Source organism: Botryllus schlosseri, chromosome 5 (assembly GCF_051294905.1).
Source record: "Botryllus schlosseri isolate E-star chromosome 5, Bs_hap1, whole genome shotgun sequence".
In the NCBI taxonomy this organism is placed as follows: Eukaryota; Metazoa; Chordata; class Ascidiacea; order Stolidobranchia; family Styelidae; genus Botryllus; species Botryllus schlosseri.
Window position 1 is genome coordinate 16,205,468 of NC_137240.1, and position 20,910 is coordinate 16,226,377.

The 20,910-nt window shown below is 39.3% G+C and overlaps 1 protein-coding gene across 1 annotated transcript; it reads right to left on the reverse strand.

Moving 5' to 3' along the window:
* Nucleotides 1-15,966: 15,966 nt before the first annotated feature.
* Nucleotides 15,967-19,630, reverse strand: LOC145439234 (uncharacterized). The gene is made up of 4 exons (XM_080316733.1): nucleotides 19,118-19,630; nucleotides 17,611-17,750; nucleotides 17,203-17,282; nucleotides 15,967-16,243 (listed from the first exon to the last, which is right to left on the reverse strand). The coding sequence occupies exons 2-4, from the start codon at nucleotides 17,624-17,626 to the stop codon at nucleotides 15,998-16,000; spliced, it is 342 nt and encodes a 113-aa protein (XP_080172859.1). The 5' UTR covers nucleotides 17,627-17,750; nucleotides 19,118-19,630; the 3' UTR covers nucleotides 15,967-15,997.
* Between the last annotated feature and the right edge of the window lie 1,280 nt (nucleotides 19,631-20,910).

A 20,910-nucleotide genomic window follows, 5' to 3' on the forward strand; every position in this document is an offset into this window, starting at 1 on the left:
CAGAGGCTACACGGTATTATTCACTAGTCATAACGACTCGCCACCGCTACCTAAATGTTGAACTGTCTAACTAATTCCGACGCAACTTTAAGAAATACACGACGAATCGCCTTGAACGCCATTGAAACAAGCACTGAGCTATCCTGTTTTGGGTGGATCCATCTGACCGTGACCATTCTGCCGGCTAACAATGGGAGAACAATCGAGTCGTCACTCCAGTCATACTCTATAGTTCCACTCAGACATCGTGTCTGGGGCGTGTTCGTAGATCATGTCTGGGATGTGTTCGGAGTGCGGTACCACTGGGAAATCGTCCCTTGGTACTGCAACTGACCTTATAGTGAATATAGCGACAGACCTTATTTCAAGCATGAGACTGACCTTATTTCAAACAAAATTGACCTTATTTCAAACAAATCGAACCAACCCTGTAGTCAGACCTGGGCAAAGTGCGGCCCGCGAAGCTATTCTGTGCGGCCCGCGAAAGGTTACTTGGAATTCAAAACATAAAACTTGCTTTTTGAATGACTAAAACCATAGGCTGTATCAAAGAAGGTTTAAATTTTAGAGCCCTAGTTATTTGTATACTGGAGCCAGGGGTAAACCCGTTCTTTTAGTTGTTGCCTAGCATGTTGCCGAGATTAAGGATTTTGATAAAAGTCGGTCTCATGACAAAAACACGAAACACTCGGCCAAGGGTGGGGGGTGAGGGCAAAGTTTATAAAACCTGCAAGCTTCGCTCAACATCAAGGCCATTTAAGCTGCACACCGCTCGGAAGACAGCGACCAAGAAAATAAGCTTTGTAATATTACATATACATTTCAGTGCAGTGGTTCTCGAACGGGGGGGGGGGGCATCAGAAGGGGGCGCAAAGCCGAAAATTATTGAAATTTATTTCCGCTCTCAGCGTGAATTACCCCCAGCTTATAGTTATTGCTCTGTGTATTGTCCGACTTTGTTATTTAAGAATTATCTCATCAACAGCCATAACATTCCATGCCATCAAACTTACCGTTGGGATTGCTATCATTCTGGTTTCAGTTTTTAATATTTTGCGATATCATGATAAGGGAGCGTGAAATTTTTTACTATCATAAAGGGAGGCGTACCTAAAAAGTTTGAGATCCACTGTTTTAGATTCTTAATAGAAGAACGCGGATAGGGGTATAAAAAGAGTCAAATGTATCATGTTTAACATTGTTTCGAATCATGACGGCAAATAGATGGTTTTGCAATTAACTGTCACTTTCTCATAACCTAAAATCAACACATTCACTGAGCAGCATTTATTAACAATGCAATTTAAAAATAAAATTAAAATGAGCTTGAAGATACAGCTAAAAAGTTTCAATCGGCCCGCCAACGTATTTTCTACTTGTGTTTTGACCCGTGGAGGAAAATAATTTTCCACCCCTGCTGTAGGTAATCTGTATGCATTGATTTATTTTTGGTCATTGCAGAGTGTAGAGTCTACACTCTACCGACATAATGCAGACGTTAAACAATCACTTAGTATGTGAATTTTCGCACAGTTATTGGCGATGGCACGACGGACTAACTAGTCAGGCCAGTCTTCGTACGCTTGAAGTCAACACAAGAGCATCGTAGGCCCGGGTATCCCCGAATTATGTGGATGAATCGGTCTGTCTCAGGTAGATTTCGCTACTGATTCATCCGGGAAAACACTACATAGTTTCTTGAATTGCGTCATTCCACCGATATTAAATATAAAATGCTTTAATAAGGTCACATAGGCATTGTGGAATCTGTACATAGTGATGTAGGCCTACACTTGTACACATAGTAAATATCATCTGACTATTTCCTGACATGAGTATCGCAGTCAGGGCCATCAATACATCAGACAAACCAACGAACGACATTAACTCTTGCTTTTCAAAGTAGTATAGGAACTTGATTAGCAACGTTTATCATATGTGAGCTATTAGGTGAAACTCCCAACCTTGTCATTCAAATGAACTCGATCGTACAGAATAAACAAGGACAAAATAACAAAGCGTAGTAAACATTTCCGTGAGCATTGCCTTTGCCGGTCTCGTCGTCAATCGTACGTTTACCCGTATACACCGTACAGCAGTAAACAGCAAGTTTTCGAAATATCGTCTGACGTCTGTAGTGTTTATATCGCCATGCGCATGATGTTAATCAAATAGTCTCATGTTGCTGGGTTTTGTCATGGGATACTAGCCGGTTAAAGAAGCCATACGCGGCCAAGTCAGTATCGATTGTAAACAGAAACGGAAAGACCCATGCAGATTGCAGATACCAAGGAACCGACATATATGTGTCATGTGTCACGTTAATAACTAATGATAAATGATGACACGTGATGACACGGCCGACGGATTTTTTTTTCAAAACGAAGCCTCGGCAGACGGCAATCGTCTAAAGCAGTGGTTCTTGAACTTTTTGGACCGAGACCCGAATTTGAGTTTTGTTGGCATCTCGTGACCCAAGCCCCATGAATCGTAATAATGCATTTTTAATGTCAGTACGCTACGCTTTGGCCGGTATGTATGAAATAGAGAAGGTGCATACAACTAGTTGTACGCAACGCAGGTGTATGAAACATGTGTGACGCAGCGATTACCAATTGGGGCATTACTTTTCTCATGGGCCGAGCGCATAGATTACAAGCACGGCACTGTATGGTCGCGACCATTTCAACAACAGGACATATCAATATCAAAAGTTTTGGCCAACCAGCGTCAAGGTTTCATAACCACCGAATTTTGAGGGACACCGTACTTTGTCGCATGTTGGTCAAAACTTCATGTGCGCAAGTGTCCTGGAGCAGAATGAGTCAGCCACGGAATAACTGGGATACCGCGCAAGTTAGGAATTTCCACACAAGCCAATGCAGACAATATTATCACAGCATCAAAGCAATAAGTGCAATACAAAGATAGGCACATTTTCATGATCAAGCCATATCGTCGTTACCACGTCTCACTAATTGGCTAGAGTACACAACACAGTGAATTTGCACACGTAAAAACTAACTGCAGGAGATCGCGCGAAGCGCGAAGAAAATGTATTGCTGAAAGAAATTGAACTCTAGAACTCTAGATATCCCTGTTCTCAACCTTTCACAAAATTTCTGGTGAGTATTTCTTTAATGTTACTTTTTCTCCATGCGACCGATTGTCTGTCTTATTCCCATTTTATTAGAAATTACGGGGAATCTTCAATATGCGCTACCCACTTTGCTTCCACATGATGCAACACCACAGACTCTCATTGCTACTCGAATAGCATGGCTTTATTCCATGATTTTTTATACTTACAAACTGATGGAAACCACAATTTTTCTGTTCCGTGACAAGCATCGGTGTAGGACGATGGACACTTTTGCGTTTGCCCCCTCCAAATTTGTGACTTATCATTGTGCCGTCATCTGCAGTCACCAATTCATAATAGATACGTGACGTCACTTCATTCTTGAAAGAATTTCTGCAAATAATTATACCAGCTTTGCGAAAAATGTTCTTTTCAAAAATGCTTCTGTTGCTTAAAACATGTTTTTAAAGGTGTGTTTTAAAACAGGTTTCGTTTAAGATGCAAACCCGTGCCTATCGCGCCATCTTGCGGTCGAGTCGAACATTTTGGAAGTGGAAAAGAAGCTATAGTCAAATAGTACTCCTCGAAATGCTCGTCATCTGTTCTGCGGTTATATACCTACCAACTACTTGTAGTTAGCTTTTTTTGACAGGTTGCAAATAACGTATTTGTTTACAATATTTTCCAGCAGTTATTGTGTAGGCCCACGTATGAGTTTGCTCGAAGCATGCAAAGCATCATTCAAATTAAACTCAAGTTACACATTCAAGTTGGGCGGTGGTGAATAGCGTAGTGGCAGCTTACGCTTAAACGCTCTGCTGCTGCAACACTAATTTGTTGCAGACGTCTGGCCGAGATCGACTCCACAATCCCTTCCTAAGTGATGAAGGTTTATCTAGGCTCCTCATCGCCATCTGACCTGTAAAAGCGGTGCCTTCCAAATCAAAGACAGTGGGAGTGGGCCGTGTTGTGAGTCGGCAGCTCAGGAATCGTGATTAAAAATTCTGGCCATGGATGTCGAAAAACCATGAATTTTGAACAACAACTGCTAATTCGTGTTTTAAAAATTGGTTTGGTCTTTTGCTCATGGTTGTATAGTCAGAGGGAGATTGGGAAAATATTTTTGAGCGTTAAATTTTATTCTGTCTTATTCTATTATGTAACTGACAAGAGCAGTCATTCTCAACATTTTTGATCTTGAGGTCCGGCGAACCTTCAAAAATCAAAATTAACCCAAAATGTATTGACGAAAAATGTATGTAACTTGCAGGGCTTTGGAGCCGGAGCCGTGCATTTTACCGGAGCTGGAGCCGGAGCCGGAGCTCTACATAAAGTTCAGCCGGAGCCGGAGCTGGAGCCAGTTATTTGAGGGGTAGCTCCGGCTCCGACGTGTTTCATAAGTTGCTATTATATACGAAACAACCAGATCTGCTGAGTTCACATAATTCAACAGCATGCCTTCGAGAAATTAGGAATCTTTTCCTCTTTGGCGCTACCTTTTCCGACTAACCATATTCCTGGGGATTTAACAGCAGAGCAGTCGTATGTTCAATTTTCAATGTTCAATTTGCATACGTGAATGCCGAACCTCGGTATGCTAAATATGTCTGTGAATATTGTGGGTATTCGGCATACCCACAAATTCATCATCAGCACAACCTTGTTGGCCAATTGTATACGGTTCGAAAATAATGATCACTATATATTTTCGTTGCACATGTCGATATGACGAGCACGAGCCGAGAAATTCCATCTCATCGTTGCTATGAATCGGATGAGCAAATACTCGTTTTATCGTGATAGTTCTTTAATTGGCCGCGAAATTGGACAGTGTTATTAAGTATGCAATTATGCATGCTAATTGGAATTCATTACTGCGCATCATCGTCATTCACTCCAGTAAGGATTGCCGAGCGTAAATAGGGAATGCCAGAAGAGTAGCCCAAAACCCCATGGTATATTATGTTGGAGACAAATTACTGATTTGATGCGCGATTTCCAATTTGTAGGCTAATCTCCTGTTTCGTAAACTTGTAAATGTGCAATGTGCATTAGGGCTCTTCAAAAATGAATTTTATTCTCAAATCCTACTGGCTACTTGATAAAATTGTTAGGTTACCTAATTTAAGCCTACACACCTAATTTGGTTCAATTCCAACCACTAGCCGCATTGCTACAGGAGAAGAAAGTTTCGATTTATTATATAAAAATACATAATGAGAAATTTGAAAATTTTCTGTTCACCCCATGAAAGTGTTAGGTTGTCTATGGAAACAATGTTCACCAAATTTGGTTCAATTCCAACCAGTGGAAGCGGAGTTATTGCCATCGAAAATTTTTGTATTTGAATAAAATAGTATTTACGGTGACCGATTCTTTGTTTATTTATTATAGTTGTGCTCACCGTAAAGACTATTTTATTGAAATCAAAATTCGGTAACCTAACAATTTTATCAAGTAGCCAGTGCGATTTGAGAAAAAAAGTCATTTTTGAAGAGCCCTAATGTGCATACTGCATAGTTTAATTCGTTATGGGCATGGCGCAATGTGCATGGCTCAGTGTTTATTTCGATTATTCCATTCGTTTCAATGGGAAAATATTATATTCCGATAAACTTGATCGACACCGGATGGACTGGTAAGTAGTTATATAGATCGGTCGCGAATCGCCATGGGGTTCTTATGGGCCCGCTGGTGAGGTGCCGCGAAACTCGTGTTGGTGATGGCACCCTTTTGACCCCCCCTTCCGCTGGTGAGGTGCCATGTGCTCTTATGGGATCTCTGGTGATGGTACCCTTTCAGGTATAGGCTGCGTCGGTGATGTGTCGTGAAAACTCGTATTGGTGATGGTACCCTTTCAGACCCCCTATCGCTGATGACCTGCCGTCTCGTCGGTGATACCACTCTTCCAGGTATACGTTGTGCCGATGACCTACCTGATAACGTTACGGTATAGGGATCTCTGGTGAAGTGGTGTTGAATATCAAGTATAGTAAACAGTGACGCCATTACTTGGTGTGTATATTCAAAAATATTATATATGACCGATTCGAGGTAATCCCAACGTTTACGGTGAGTGCGACAATGATATATCGTTATTCTTATGGACGCGGCGATGATTCGTACTTTCGTTGATAGAATGCTAGCGGCATGTCGTACTTTCACCAAAAAGGGTGTGAAATAGTTTGCTAAATCTAGGAATCAGTTTACCACGGAGCCGGCGTAGACGGCGATTCCAATACCAACAATAACCGCGTTCACATATTAACACTCCAAATAGGTGTGAAATAGTTTGCAAACCCTGCGATCGCTGACAAGATAATGTCTCAGACATACGCGACTTGATGTTACAGGCATATCGATCACTCACGCGGTGAAATTTTCGTAAGCAGTTTGGGACAGAGCTTGATTTCACTCGTAAGATTTAATAAGTAACGAATAACAGACCACCAGTGTCGGTAACTTGAATAGCGACAAATTGCCACTTATTTCCGCTCTAACCCTAATCCTTTGTGAAGTGAACGCTTATTCAAAAAGGTGTGAAATATTGGTAAAATCCCGCGACCGCTCACAAGATAATACCTAAGACATAACCATCGCTCGCGACTCGCTGTTACATACACGCCGATCGTTGACAATGTAATATTTTGGTAATTGGTTTGCCACATAACCGGCGTAGACGGTGATACCAACAATAGCCGCGTTCACAAACTAACACTTCAAAAAGGTGTGAAATAGGTTGCAAACCCCGCGATCGCTGACAAGATATTGTCTCGGACATAACCATCTTTCGCGACTTGCTGTTACATACATTCCAATCACTCACAAGATACTATTTTGGTACTTAGTTTGTCACAGAACCGGATTTCGCTGGTAAAATTTAATAAGTAACGAATAACAGAGCCGGCGTAGACGGTGATTCGAATACCGACAAATTTTCACTTATTTCTGTCCCAACCCTAATCCTCTGTGAAGTTGACGCTTATTCAAAAAGGTGTGAAATAATTGTAAAAATCCTACGTCGCTGACACGATAACGCATCAAACATAGCGATCTAGTTATAGTACGGTGTCGGAATCCATTCGCGAGATGTTCTAGAGGTAAATTGAGATAATCCGAAACCGAATATTTTGACTTTGGCGTAGTGTGAATTGAAATAGGATTGACAAACATGACCATCAACTTTCCCACAGCCCCATATTGATATTATACGCACATTGATTTGAAACAAGTAATGGAACATTGCAACTCTATTCGCGATCCGACTTTTCGTTTGTCAAAGCGACATTTTAACATCTTACCATACTCAAAAGAATTATTTACAACATTAACAAGTGTTCAAAATCTAGTTTTCACTTACTTGATTATATCACTGCAACTCACAAATTTGAATTAATTCATCCTGGTTGTATTCGTATGATCGGTCTTTTTTATTCAATTGTAAAGATCGTTACTATTCTGAAGACAAAGTAAGCTATTTACTAATCGACACATAAATGACTTGACATAAACATATTATATTTTGAGTATACGAGATTTGGATGTCTGAACAATAACTGAGAAATAATTTATCACAATAAAATCCGCATATTACAGCGTAAAAGATGTTTGAATGTCAGCAACTCTGTACGGCCATAGTTACTATCACTAATTTACCCGACCAACTCGTCATGATCATTCCTGAAATCAACACAAATATGACCACTGACTTGAGTTAACCACAAAACAGCGTCAAGTTTTAAATCCGCTTGTAGCTTACGTATTATTTGAATGCGGGTTATGTTTTGTTATAATTGGGTGTACGGATAAAGTATTAGGTCTCGACATTTTAACATTTTGCCATACTCAGTCAATCAGGAAAACATTGGCAAGTAAATCCGTTTGTAACTTACCCGACCAACTCAAGCAGTCAGCCAAGCATACACGAGTCCATACAATCGCTACAATCTAAAATCCATAACAAGCTCGGTTGTATTCATATCCCGACACATCTTTTTTATTCAACTTTAAAAGTCGTTACTATTCTGTAAGATAGAGGAATTACTACGCGGTATATTCTGCAAGACAAAGTAATTATTACTCGATATATTTTGTAAGACAAAAGTAATTACCACTCGGTGCAGGTGACTTGAGATTAACATAATATGTTTGAGTATACGAGATTTGAAAGTCTGATCAACGTATAGTTGCGAGTTCATTTCTTACAATCGAACGCTGGTGTTATATCGAAAGTTACCATTCTGTGAACATAAGGATTGATACATTGATGTGCCATATGTAATAGTTGATCATGACTTGATTATTAAATTATTCGTGTTAATTAGACCCGGCGTTGTGGTAAAGGTTATTATGACAACAACAATCTTTTCAGTACCGTTGTTATTAACATATCGAGTTGTAAAACTATACGTGTCTGAAATGTTCATGATTGAAAAATTATTCCACCTTGGTACATATCACTCTGCGCATCGCGGATATCAGAAAATATTTTACAAATGTAATTGTTTCCAGTAACCAAGACTAAAGATGAAACAGCAATTTCGTTTGCTGATTAACAACCGGTGCAATACTTTATTGTCGGAATCTGCGACATCGAATTGAAACATACGCACATTACGCAGTACGAAAATATCACTTTGGGCTCCGGGGCGGTGTCATTTAATCTGTGTTAAACTCTGTTCACACTCTCTGTCGAAAATGCGTGAAATGTAAAAACATTACGAGGTCACACTCTAGACTTTGATCATCAAAAAAGTAAATAGAGGTATCTTTACTGGATGGATTCTATTCAACTGGTCTTGGTTAATACAAAACCCATCACAATAATATCGAACTATGTGCTACACTGAAATCTACAAAAATGTGTTTGTATTGCTGTTCATAGTAGCGATATCGATTTGAACCTCCAGAATAATTGTCATCATGTAACCAAACTAAGGAAAGTTGTTGTCAATTTGTATGATGTTCACTGAATGCATACTAGAACTAATTGTGTAACGCACACGACCAGAGAAATTGGAAATTTTCCCATTGTCATTCGTCACAATACTCGGTCACTAAAATACGTTACTTGGATGTGATTGAATCGCTGGTAGTTAACAGGATAAATCAAACCCCTAAGAAACTTCACTCACTCATTGGATATTAAACAGTGTCACCTAATCGGTGTAGATCGTTTTTCTAAATGTAAATCATGTAGGTCCAGCAGAAAAAACATTTTCACCCACTTGGTTAATGAAGCCGAGGTCGACATTCGATATTTTGTTTGCGGGAAATACTTTGCAATAAACACACTGGAGTGGTTGAGCTTTAACATCGTCAAACTGTCATCTGTAAATCGAGATCACAGCCGACTTGTAACTGTATCGTTTACCTAACCGAGTTGTATGCACAGTTTCACATTTTTATCATTTAGTGATTGCTGAACATACCAAACGATACACATTCACTTCCGAAATACTGCGTTGATCTCAATTCCCTTTGTCGTGATAACCGAAGTACATTTGTTTCGAATTCGTAACAGCCGACTTTTCTATGACACGATAAATTTTGACAAGTTATGCTTAGAAGATTGGTTGCATATCGCGAAAAATAACATACTGCTCATATTGATACTGTTAATCGGTATTTTCACGCGAGTCGATTTTCAAATGAGTAAAATTTATTACATGAGTTTCTCCGCTTAATGTAAATGAAAACTCAGTCGTCTTTTAACATCACAAAGACATTGATAAAAAGTAAGCAATCAAACACAACACTTTGTACGACACTAATTATTGTTCCACACATCTCATTTCATACTAAGTGTATACGAAAGATATTCATGTTACACGAAAATATTCGCTCATACTACAAACCTGTACAATGATTGGTGGTGTAAGTCCAGCACAATTGCGGTATCCATACGAGTTTAGTTAACACAATTTACGACACCGAGGTCGCCTCATCCTTCGTAAGACAACAAACCAAGGCTTCAGGATATGTCCATGTCATAACAATAAATCAGCTACTCCAACAACAGAGTACATATGTTTTCTAGCACGGTGCTTACATCTTACACACAAATCAACCTACTTTGCTAACGAAAAGTGCTGAGTCATCACATGGTTGTCCTCACAACAATACAACTAAAACATACTATCATACAAAATGACCGTTATAGTTTGCACACCAACGATACATCGTACAAGTAGCAAGTCTCGAGAATCCAGTTATTAAAAAAACGTGAAAGTGTTTCTACGCCAAGTCGGTATGTTGACGAAAGCATATATTGTAATATCATGATCGATTTACATTCGTTGGTCACAAAATGTCACTACTCTAAATAATTATTTTTCACTCAAAGCCTACTTGTCACCATTCGTTTCATCAAGCACGAGTTCAAGAAACCTGCTACGACATGAATTGTTATTTTTATGTTGTGTAAATAGGTAATAATTAATTTTAGTAACACTATATCAACATCATCGAGTTGCGCGAATAGATTGACATGTGGTCTTGTGGTTTTAATCGAAGTATACAGCACGGTCTAATGTAGAGTCATCTCTACTGTACAGCAACTCGGTAATCGAAATGTATTAAAATTTAAACAACGATCTTGTTTCGTCGCACCAAAATATGTTTACTATCGCGATACTCTGCACAGGCCGTGTAAATCCTTTTCACACTCGTAATAGTATGCCAACAGCTACCGGCGACAACGTTTAACAATACCAACAACACTAAACATACGATACCTACCCAAGTAAAATTACCATTTTCACCTAGAGGTCGGTCGTTACCCGAGTAGAAATACCATTGTCCTTTGGAGATTTATCGTTTACCCAGTGTAACAAACCCCTTTTCCTTTGGAAATCTATTTTTTCTCTGGGTAACAAACCTTTTTCACTTGGAAATATATTTTTTCTCTGGGTAACAAACCTTTTTCACTTGGAAATATATTTTTTCCCCGGGTAACAAACCTTTTTCCCTGAGCAACAAACCATTTTCACTTGGTGGTCCGTCGTTTACCCGAGTAAAAATATCATTTTCTTTTGGAGATCCGGCGTTTACCCAGTGTAACAATACATTTTCACTTGGAAAAATACTTTTACCTAGAGTAACTAATCCTTTTCTCCTGGGTAACAAACCCTTTTCGTCTGGAAACTATCATTTACCTGAGTACCAATACAGTTTTCACTTGGAAATCTACCTTCTCCCTGGGTAACAATATCATTTTCGTTTTGAAAACTGACAACCACACCGGACAATTTGATAGTTTTGTATATTGTTACAACGGGCAGTGACAAAATATACACCAACAACGACTCCGATACATTTGTCTAATCAAATATTCACTTGCTCTGATGCATCCCATCAAAAGCATTGGTTACTCACATACAATAACAATGAGCTGTTGTACATCGACATGTATGTTTTCGGAATTGGCGAATAAAGGGGTTTCCGATATGTCCGTGATGTCCGGGTTCGTGCTTTGGATTTTCCAGAGTCAAAATGTCTGAATAAAACACCTCCTCGACTTTGGTAGCTGGTTGATACACGGATAATGAATTTATGTTCCCCATCGCGCTAACAACTCCGGGTTACTTGTGAGTTTCCTCAGGTCTGTTTACTATATTGTGTCTTTACTGATCAATACATGTCGCTCCAGTCAGCTGAAACCGGATCACTAATACGAGAAAGTGTGTGGGGGCCTGATCCGGATATTCACTCATGAACCAACGACCAATATTCAAGTAAACATGTTACAGACCGTGTTTTGTCTCCATGAAAAATACCAATGCATACACCATCACATCAAGTACGTCACGATTGTTCACAAGTATTCACGTAGACGAGGTGTACATACAATTTGTCGGTGTACAAACATCATGGAAAACAAATTCATGTTCTCAAGTCTCATCATGCGACGACTCTGTACATTCAATGTGGGCATAGATGACACACGGCATGATACAATGGACAGCGCATTATGCATATTGATATATTCTCAGTCAAATACGCGAACCATACACAATCATATACCCTGATTTTCGCTGAATATCCACAACACCAACAAATCTGTACATTTCTTTTCCCTCAACCTTGACGATAGAGTTGTCATCCCAATGTACCAATCGAGTGTATGGTTCCTCAGGTGTAAAATCCAAATCAAATGTCACCAAGGTATCGTTTTTCATTTTTAATATTTCCACTGCCGCATCTTGTCTATGTCGTAAAACCACGGCGTGGGGCCAGAGGAATCTATGGACAGTTACGCGTAGTCCCATATTTACTCGTGGATATGGTTAGGTTATGACAACGTTTTCTCAATGGTCTGTGTGGGTGCACCGTTTCAATACGTAGCTGGATCAACGAGACCAAAAGTTTCCAACCGCGTTTTATAACGACCTGTAGAATTACGAGGTAGCACCCTCTTGCGGTGTGATTAACACGAAATAAGCCTTCAACTCGCAGAGACACGCCTTGGATTACATTATCTAATCGTAATCGAACTCGAGATTCACACACACACACAGAGTCCCTGTTTACGGTTTCAATCCGGAGTCACTGCTCACGATGTTTATCTGTAGTCGTTATGTGGGAGTAGCGACATCTCACATATTCATCGCGTGAAAGATTGATAACGATGGTGATCGCCAAATACATTACGCCCGGTGAAACACTGCGGCCTCAGCAAAAAAGTTCGCAGGTTAGGACGAACAATACGCGGAGGGATTGAGCGAGTTACGCAACCCGATTATGTCGAAGTCTGGATCACGATACAAGTCTACCTGAGAGTCCGAACAATCTTGCAAAATCAAGGTGTGAACCCGTGAAAGGGTTGTACTCGTGTGAGATTGATTTTTCACAAGTTGGGTGGAGGTCGGTTCAAACTAAGACCATGTTACGTCCAAATATGGCTGCTTGCCTGTCTCCAAGCCATCTATGCCCACATTGAATGTACAGAGTCGTCGCATGATGAGACTTGAGAACATGAATTTGTTTTCCATGATGTTTGTACACCGACAAATTGTATGTACACCTCGTCTACGTGAATACTTGTGAACAATCGTGACGTACTTGATGTGATGGTGTATGCATTGGTATTTTTCATGGAGACAAAACACGGTCTGTAACATGTTTACTTGAATATTGGTCGTTGGTTCATGAGTGAATATCCGGATCAGGCCCCCACACACTTTCTCGTATTAGTGATCCGGTTTCAGCTGACTGGAGCGACATGTATTGATCAGTAAAGACACAATATAGTAAACAGACCTGAGGAAACTCACAAGTAACCCGGAGTTGTTAGCGCGATGGGGAACATAAATTCATTATCCGTGTATCAACCAGCTACCAAAGTCGAGGAGGTGTTTTATTCAGACATTTTGACTCTGGAAAATCCAAAGCACGAACCCGGACATCACGGACATATCGGAAACCCCTTTATTCGCCAATTCCGAAAACATACATGTCGATGTACAACAGCTCATTGTTATTGTATGTGAGTAACCAAAGCTTTTGATGGGATGCATCAGAGCAAGTGAATATTTGATTAGACAAATGTATCGGAGTCGTTGTTGGTGTATATTTTGTCACTGCCCGTTGTAACAATATACAAAACTATCAAATTGTCCGGTGTGGTTGTCAGTTTTCAAAACGAAAATGATATTGTTACCCAGGGAGAAGGTAGATTTCCAAGTGAAAACTGTATTGGTACTCAGGTAAATGATAGTTTCCAGACGAAAAGGGTTTGTTACCCAGGAGAAAAGGATTAGTTACTCTAGGTAAAAGTATTTTTCCAAGTGAAAATGTATTGTTACACTGGGTAAACGCCGGATCTCCAAAAGAAAATGATATTTTTACTCGGGTAAACGACGGACCACCAAGTGAAAATGGTTTGTTGCTCAGGGAAAAAGGTTTGTTACCCGGGGAAAAAATATATTTCCAAGTGAAAAAGGTTTGTTACCCAGAGAAAAAATATATTTCCAAGTGAAAAAGGTTTGTTACCCAGAGAAAAAATAGATTTCCAAAGGAAAAGGGGTTTGTTACACTGGGTAAACGATAAATCTCCAAAGGACAATGGTATTTCTACTCGGGTAACGACCGACCTCTAGGTGAAAATGGTAATTTTACTTGGGTAGGTATCGTATGTTTAGTGTTGTTGGTATTGTTAAACGTTGTCGCCGGTAGCTGTTGGCATACTATTACGAGTGTGAAAAGGATTTACACGGCCTGTGCAGAGTATCGCGATAGTAAACATATTTTGGTGCGACGAAACAAGATCGTTGTTTAAATTTTAATACATTTCGATTACCGAGTTGCTGTACAGTAGAGATGACTCTACATTAGACCGTGCTGTATACTTCGATTAAAACCACAAGACCACATGTCAATCTATTCGCGCAACTCGATGATGTTGATATAGTGTTACTAAAATTAATTATTACCTATTTACACAACATAAAAATAACAATTCATGTCGTAGCAGGTTTCTTGAACTCGTGCTTGATGAAACGAATGGTGACAAGTAGGCTTTGAGTGAAAAATAATTATTTAGAGTAGTGACATTTTGTGACCAACGAATGTAAATCGATCATGATATTACAATATATGCTTTCGTCAACATACCGACTTGGCGTAGAAACACTTTCACGTTTTTTTAATAACTGGATTCTCGAGACTTGCTACTTGTACGATGTATCGTTGGTGTGCAAACTATAACGGTCATTTTGTATGATAGTATGTTTTAGTTGTATTGTTGTGAGGACAACCATGTGATGACTCAGCACTTTTCGTTAGCAAAGTAGGTTGATTTGTGTGTAAGATGTAAGCACCGTGCTAGAAAACATATGTACTCTGTTGTTGGAGTAGCTGATTTATTGTTATGACATGGACATATCCTGAAGCCTTGGTTTGTTGTCTTACGAAGGATGAGGCGACCTCGGTGTCGTAAATTGTGTTAACTAAACTCGTATGGATACCGCAATTGTGCTGGACTTACACCACCAATCATTGTACAGGTTTGTAGTATGAGCGAATATTTTCGTGTAACATGAATATCTTTCGTATACACTTAGTATGAAATGAGATGTGTGGAACAATAATTAGTGTCGTACAAAGTGTTGTGTTTGATTGCTTACTTTTTATCAATGTCTTTGTGATGTTAAAAGACGACTGAGTTTTCATTTACATTAAGCGGAGAAACTCATGTAATAAATTTTACTCATTTGAAAATCGACTCGCGTGAAAATACCGATTAACAGTATCAATATGAGCAGTATGTTATTTTTCGCGATATGCAACCAATCTTCTAAGCATAACTTGTCAAAATTTATCGTGTCATAGAAAAGTCGGCTGTTACGAATTCGAAACAAATGTACTTCGGTTATCACGACAAAGGGAATTGAGATCAACGCAGTATTTCGGAAGTGAATGTGTATCGTTTGGTATGTTCAGCAATCACTAAATGATAAAAATGTGAAACTGTGCATACAACTCGGTTAGGTAAACGATACAGTTACAAGTCGGCTGTGATCTCGATTTACAGATGACAGTTTGACGATGTTAAAGCTCAACCACTCCAGTGTGTTTATTGCAAAGTATTTCCCGCAAACAAAATATCGAATGTCGACCTCGGCTTCATTAACCAAGTGGGTGAAAATGTTTTTTCTGCTGGACCTACACTCTAAAAACTGGGCCCACCTTTTAAGGTGTTTCAAAAAAAACCTTCAAAAGAGGAGGGAAATTTTCCACCTTATTCTCACCTGGTGGTTATTTTCCCACCTCATCACAAGGTGGGCAACTTTCCACCTTGCCCTATCCGGATTCCGCTTCATCCTACCCGGATATCCTCGAGGTACAGCATACAACCACACTTTAAGCCTTCACAAAACACTAAATCACCTTCATTCCAATGCCTTTATTTGCAAATTAGTCACGAATGTGATCCAGTTTGGCATACTCTGCAGTACTGATGTCTTTTACACCTGGCAAACGCGCCAGAAAAACTGACATGACAGTCACAAACTGCATTTCGAAGATCCAATGAATTTCTAGCATCACTGCAAATGCCTCATGGAAGCTCTCGATATTCTTCACCTTTTCAACATCAAACCAGACGGCCCACTCTTTCTTCGTTGTATCGTAGCAAATTGTAGGGCACGCGGATGTGGGTGTCTTGAAGAAATATATTATTATGTGAAAGAAGCATCAGGTCAAACATACACTTAACACACACACACATTGATGTTATTTCAGTATTCAGCTTATGAAATATACCGGCGGCAGGGCACTGCGGATCCTATTTTCAGTCAACATATGATATCAAATAGGCCAATGTATACGCGGACTTGGCCAGGTGGAAGTGATGACCATTTTGAGTCATCAGCTAATGTGAACAGTAACCTTTAGTAGAGTGGCTCTCAATTTTTTGTCGGTGCGGACCCCTTTTCTTATACATCAGGGCAAGGCATCCGTGCAGACACCCCTAAAGTTTTAGTTCAAATCATGCTCAATAATAGGGCAACCGCCAACCACCTCTTGTCAATAGTCCTTTTTTTGCAAGTTACAAATATACATCTTGGCGAGTTTTAAGTAGCAACCTCGGATAACTGCTGATATCTACTTTTCGAAACTACTTGAGTACTTTGCAGCCCTTCATTTCCTACTTCCACTTGAAGTAGCTTTGACGTGGATTTGAAATCACTACTTCTACACTGTAATAACCTAGAAATATCCGAAGTGATGCTTTATCGAGCTAAGAAAATCACAAATTATATTACCATTCAGATAAAAAATTTTAGAGGTCTGCAAACACCATAAAGATGTGCTTCACGGACCCAGAGTTAGAGCTGCGGGTTGTGGCACCGAGCTGAAAAGGGAGCATGGGCTTGTAACACCGGTTTTAGGTTTGCTCCTCACTAAAAAAGGTTGAATACACCACATTAACAGAAATGTATTGATACTATAATTCAATAATTGATAATATAAAACGTAATTTTCAGTATTTAAAATCGTCTCCGAATCTCCACGACTCGACTACAGTTGAAGCTCGATTTTGTGCCAGTAGTGGAATAGTTTTTCCCATCCCAAATTTTAAGCAAACAGGTACTTATAATATTCATAAAAATCCGTACCTGTTGAACCTGGAAGAAATTGCCACATCTTTCATGAAAAATTGTAGGTATAGAAACAATCCGGTCTAGATTTTGAGATGCTGTAAAACAAAATATATTATAAGTCCAAGTTGATCACTGAATACATACAGGTCAACATCAACTCATTACAATACAGCAGAGTGGAGTGCGTCAACGCGTCGCGTCGTAATGACAGATTAGTATAGATTAAAAACAGTGCGAAAATTGATGCCGTGCAATTGCAACATGACTGAAGAACGCTTTATAGGCCTATATCCTGAGAGGCAATTTATAGATGGAAATTACCTACTCAATACAAATATTTGAAGAGATCAATGCTTATGTCAAAATCAACAGCTTTATTACAACAAAAGTAATAGATATAATAGCAGAAAGAGAAAAACATACCAATCAAATCCATCATTTTGTCTTCGGGACATCGATGTCAGCTTCTGCGCTTCATCCTATCAATCATATTTTCAACCAATTCCGCGTTGAGGGGAAATCATGCTCATCTCGTCTTCAGGGACAGAAGACGAAACCCTTTTCTGCAAAGCAGTTGAAATTTGAAATATGCAGTAAAACAGAATAAATATTTCATTTGGAGAAAAATTCGTCAAACCGAACCTCAAATCATTTTTTCAACAGGTGAAGCAGCAAAAATGAGCAGATTTAAATTTATAGGCTTTACTTTGCCTTGATGAGCCAGTCGAACTTTTCATGCTACTAGTAGGGCTGGGCAAAATCGAGTACCTGAGTGATTCAATTCTGAATCACGTAATATGCTTCGAGTCGGGTCAAGTAATCAAGTATCACCCATTATGGCGTCATAACAGAATGTAAGATGTCAAAGTTGAAATGTGTACCGTTTATGCCACCACCAAGAATTTAATGCCTTTTATCCATCACATATAAAATGCTTTGGTATTTTTCGACTTCATCAATTTCATTCGACTTGGTGACGATGCTGTTGGATGATCATGACTTCGGAAATATGCTACGTCCAGTAACCTTGGTAGCTTTGGTACTATAGGTTTCGTATGCTACGATACCGCCAATCAAGGTTTAAGGCTTCAACTGTGAAAATTAGTATCGAAACTATAATTCTAGGGTATAAAGTAACTTTCAGTGGAGAGAAGCGTAATATCAATACCGGTACTCGAAAATATCGTATTTTACTACTCGACTCGAATCATAAGAATTAATACTAAATTCAAGATTCAGGTTTGGGTACTCGAATCATTGTGCCCAGCCCCAGCTACAAGTGATAGTCAGCCTGCCAGTCGCCTAATTGTGCTGCGTACACCAATTCCCTACTGGATCTACTATATAGCATGGTTTCATATCATAGGCTTACCATACGTCCTCTTTTAAGAGGATTTGTCCTCTTTTTTGACTTTTTTGAAAGTGTCCTCGGAGGACGCCCTTTTGTCCTCTTTTTTGAGATTTTGTCCTTTTTTGAACATTTAGGCAGATTTAGAGCAAATTGCGAGTGATATGCCGCATATTAGCACAGAAGTGAAGCTCCGGCGGGTATTTCGGAGTGAAAAACGGTGAATTTAGTCATCCACCTAGCAATGTGGAGTAAAAACGTTATTTTGAGTTCTGAGCAGACGTGATGACCTTTTTTTTTTTTAGTCAACCGATCACAAAGTGGGAAAAATTAACCGGTTTTTCAGAATTTTACTCCGGTTTTGCAAGTTGCAAATTTCTGAAAAAGTGTCCTCTTTTTTGATTTCCAAAATATGGTAAGCCTAACATATCAGAAAATGACCATAAATTGCAGTTACTTTAAAAAATTTTGAACAATTATTTCAACTGAACTGAAACAAAGCTCACTCTGACTTAAGCATGTAGATTTGAAAAGGCAAGTTTGAAGCATGAAAATTCATTCATTAGTCCATTATCGTCTCACCTTCCATTTCTTCACGTGGCGTAATGTAATCTCCATTCTCCAATATGGCGGCCGATCGTCAGACAGCCGACAACGACAGGAACAGTTGAGCAACTATATACGGGTTTATGCTAGCGAGAAAAGAATGCGTTCATACCGCATTCCTTAACAGGAAGAAGCGGTTCATATTTAAAAACGTACAACTAGTGTCTGTGTAGTAAGAAAAAGCACAAGTCATAAGAATAATCTTCATAATGAAATTCAAGAGAAGACATACGTCGCCAACGCGGTCTCTTCGATCTGTCTGCTTCGAGGTTCGAACGCTGATTAATTAAAGCGTAACCGACATGGCTGATCAGTCAGCATGAGATATTAGAATCTTCGCTTTTTGTGTTCGAATTACTACTTAGTACACTAAATAAATATTATAACTATCATTATTGAGTACAGACTAGAAATTGACTGAAAAGGATAGTAAGATGCAAGTCGAACCATAAGTAAATCGGTGTTTATGAAACTCGATGGTTGAACGGGGTCCGTTGAGAATGTGGTTCCCGCGGAAACTATGCTGACTTCACGGAATCGCCGCGCAAGTAACTGATGCGCTGCATTAATTTAGTATATATTATTCGATATTATTTTCGTAGTTAAATGCATTCATTGCTATGGATCAAGCCCAGGCTGGTTTCGGGAATATATGACAACGTTGAAACCGCTGATACCAGTCACGTCTTTGAAATGCGTAAGCAACATAATTAAGTTTCTGTGCAGTGATGTGATGATGAATGCTGAACGAGGACGACGGCAGGTTCCTGCAAGCGAGCTGCAGAAGTGTTTGTTTTCGAATTCAGTTGTTCATCAGACATTGATTCTTATACTGCATGTTCATCTGCCATTAGGTTACTTGATATCAGTTGTCAGGATGACAGAAGAGCGAGGTGTTCGTGTTGTTGCAGAGGTAGCGTGGTGGTTCTGATTTCTGCTGTCATTTGGAATGATTGTGTGGTGAGGTAATGTATGAATATATGCTGGCATGGTCAATTATGCATGTTTATGATTTCGGAAACACACTGGAACTGAAGAACTACCGGTACTCTCTGATTGATTGCGCACATCATCATGCTGGTTATATAATAATATTTATATTTCCTATTCATTGCTGTGCTGCTTTATCAAGTGATAATTTTGATTGATTCATCCATTTTGTTTGATACATGGCTGTTCTGTGACTGCTTACTTCTTCTGAAAATTTAGTATCATTCTTCAGGAGTATTATGGTAGGAGGCCTAGTGGTCTTGGCCAAGTCACAGTAACACAATATTTAATTTTGTTGTTGGCATCAGCAATGCATCATGGCATGCCTGGTTTACTTATGTTAACTCTCTCCATTAAGCAACTAATATTGCTTTCTCTGTTCTCGCAGTCTTTTTATCTTAGTTTCTCTGCCTAGTTCCTACCACTTGCATTTATATTCAAAATATATACCGTACCTAAGATTATTGATTTGAAATGTAATATATATAAACCCTTGTAAGGCATTTGTTGATACTAATTTTTTGATTGTAATGTTCATATCTGTTTTGCAGGCTATATTTATGTGAAATAGCACTAAAGCAATAGCAGGATTTTTTTCGGATCCTAATTTTGTTACTCAGCTGTCGGACTTCGAAATCCTATTTGACTGTTGGATCAGGACGGATACAGATTCCCCAAATCCGCCCATCTCTGAAATCATCTCATCAAATCATCTCATTTGGCTGCAATTCTCAAGATTCCTGGACAGTAACGGTATGCTGAAAGATTGGTGGAAATTC

Bases quoted from the DNA above. Each gene is read 5' to 3' on its own strand.
- LOC145439234 (XM_080316733.1), bottom strand. The intron at 16,244-17,202 runs GTACGGATTTTT...TATTTCTTCAAG, and splicing joins ATTTCTTCCAGGTTCAACAG to ACACCCACATCCGCGTGCCC.